This window comes from Amaranthus tricolor, chromosome 11 (assembly GCF_026212465.1).
Source record: "Amaranthus tricolor cultivar Red isolate AtriRed21 chromosome 11, ASM2621246v1, whole genome shotgun sequence".
Classification (NCBI taxonomy): domain Eukaryota; kingdom Viridiplantae; phylum Streptophyta; class Magnoliopsida; order Caryophyllales; family Amaranthaceae; genus Amaranthus; species Amaranthus tricolor.
The window spans coordinates 14,178,469-14,180,263 of NC_080057.1; the positions used below are offsets into that span (position 1 = coordinate 14,178,469).

The 1,795-nt window shown below is 51.1% G+C and overlaps 1 protein-coding gene across 1 annotated transcript; it reads left to right on the forward strand.

The window, feature by feature from the left end:
• LOC130826796 (protein MAIN-LIKE 1-like) lies at positions 1-1,795 on the forward strand. Its single transcript, XM_057692388.1, has 3 exons — positions 1-1,156; positions 1,233-1,621; positions 1,700-1,795. The coding sequence occupies exons 1-3, from the start codon at positions 416-418 to the stop codon at positions 1,704-1,706; spliced, it is 1,137 nt and encodes a 378-aa protein (XP_057548371.1). The 5' UTR covers positions 1-415; the 3' UTR covers positions 1,707-1,795.

Sequence of the window (1,795 nt, forward strand, 5' to 3'; positions counted from 1 at the left end):
TTGATGACCAGGCTGACAGTCTCCAGAGTAGTTGGGGGGTTTATAGTGATGATGATAATGATGCTGATGATGTTCAGTTCCAAGCTCCTGATTCTCGCCCATTGGACTGAGCTGTTGTTCGCGGCCCCGACGGCAGATTTGTCCGTGGCGGCCCGAGTTCTTCTGCCGCATCTGAGCGCGCAGGACATAGTTTTGTTGATAATCAGCCGCCACGGGAGAGCATGCCCTCACAGTCCACTAACACCGACTGGTTAGTGACATCACCCCAGCCCGGGGGCCGACAGATCCGCGACTAATCCCTAGCTATGGCGGGCACATAGCTAAACTTATTTATGACGGCTCCGAGCGTACGCCTCCGATTCTGGATTGCCGTATTAGGAAGAGACCGGTGGAGTCCATCATCGGACTGAGGGATATGTCCGATGCGCTAAACGATGTTCTACCTGCCACTTCCCTCGGCCGACTACCGGTCATTATGCACCAGCACATCAACTGTGCTTTGATATCGGCGTTCGTTAAGAGGTGGCAGCCGGATACGAACACCTTCCACATGCCCTGGGGAGAGATGACGATTATGTTGCACGACGTGCAACGCATATTGGGCATTTCTATTGAAGGTTCTCTGCCGGCTGAGCCTTCGGAGGCGGAGTGGGAGGTTGGTATCACCAATCTGTTCGGAGAGCCTCTGTCTGAGCTTCTACGTAAAGGTGCATTCACCAGCGGATGCATAAGCGTTGCTGAACTGATGCGGCTGTGTCATAGGCCGCAGGCCATGGATACCCAAACGACAGCGTACTACATGGCTGTCATCGGCTCTACCTTGTTGGCGGATAAGACCAGAATTGGCATGCGACCTCACCCGATACTTGCCGTGAACGACGATCAGCAAGACGTGGCCTGGGGTGCGGTGACCTTGGCGTTCTTGTACAGGCAGCTCGGAATGGCATCAAGGGCTGGTTGCAAGACCATTGCTGGATGCCTCACATTGCTCCAGACATGGATCTATGAGTACTTTCCCGCTTTCTGCCCTCATCCTCGCCGAGAAGATGTGCCAAACATTACTAGGGCGGAGATGTGGACACCGAAGAAACCATGTCGTGAGCTGGACAGGTTGAGGGAATGTCGCAAGGTTCTTGACTCATTGACGGAGACTCAGGTATTGTACATTACATTTTGTCATGCATGTGGTTTTTAATTTATAGTATTTTTTTGTGAACTTCGCTTGTATGCAGGTTGAATGGACTCCCTACAATTCTGCTGCTGGTGCGTTGCTGAATGATCACCCACGCACCACCGTAATCGGGGGTATCACATGCTTTGATGTTGTGGAGGTGTATTTGCCGGAGCGGACATTGCGACAGATTGGGTTCGTGCAGGCTATTCCTCCCGCTCCTATTAGACCAGCCAAGGCTCTCCGACCGGCACACGGTACCTACTCCGTGACCTTTCCTTCTTCAGCTGTATATTTGGAGGCATGGAGTAGGTTCCCCTATAGTGCCCGCCTTGTTGAGCAGGGACTTCGTCGGGCTTCTGTTCCTTCAGAGGCTGAACCTAATTACGTTGATTGGTTCAGAGTGTGCTCACACCCGTACATAGCCCTTCTCAGAGCAGATCTGAATACGTGAGTTTTATTATCAATTTTTTTTTCAGTATTTTTTTTAATGAATTAATAACGGACATTATCCTTTTGTGTTTTCAGTTCCTGAATGAATGGCCCAGTCGATTCGCTCCAGTGGCAAGACTACCTGCTAAGCTTGCGGATTTGAACCCCCGTCAATGACATGCCTTAGAAATA

Coding starts and splice junctions, on each gene's coding strand:
- LOC130826796 (XM_057692388.1), top strand. CDS start 416: ATGTCCGATGCGCTAAACGATGTTCTACCTGCCACTTCCCTCGGCCGA. Junction 1,157..1,232: donor ACTCATTGACGGAGACTCAG/GTATTGTACATT, acceptor GCTTGTATGCAG/GTTGAATGGACTCCCTACAA.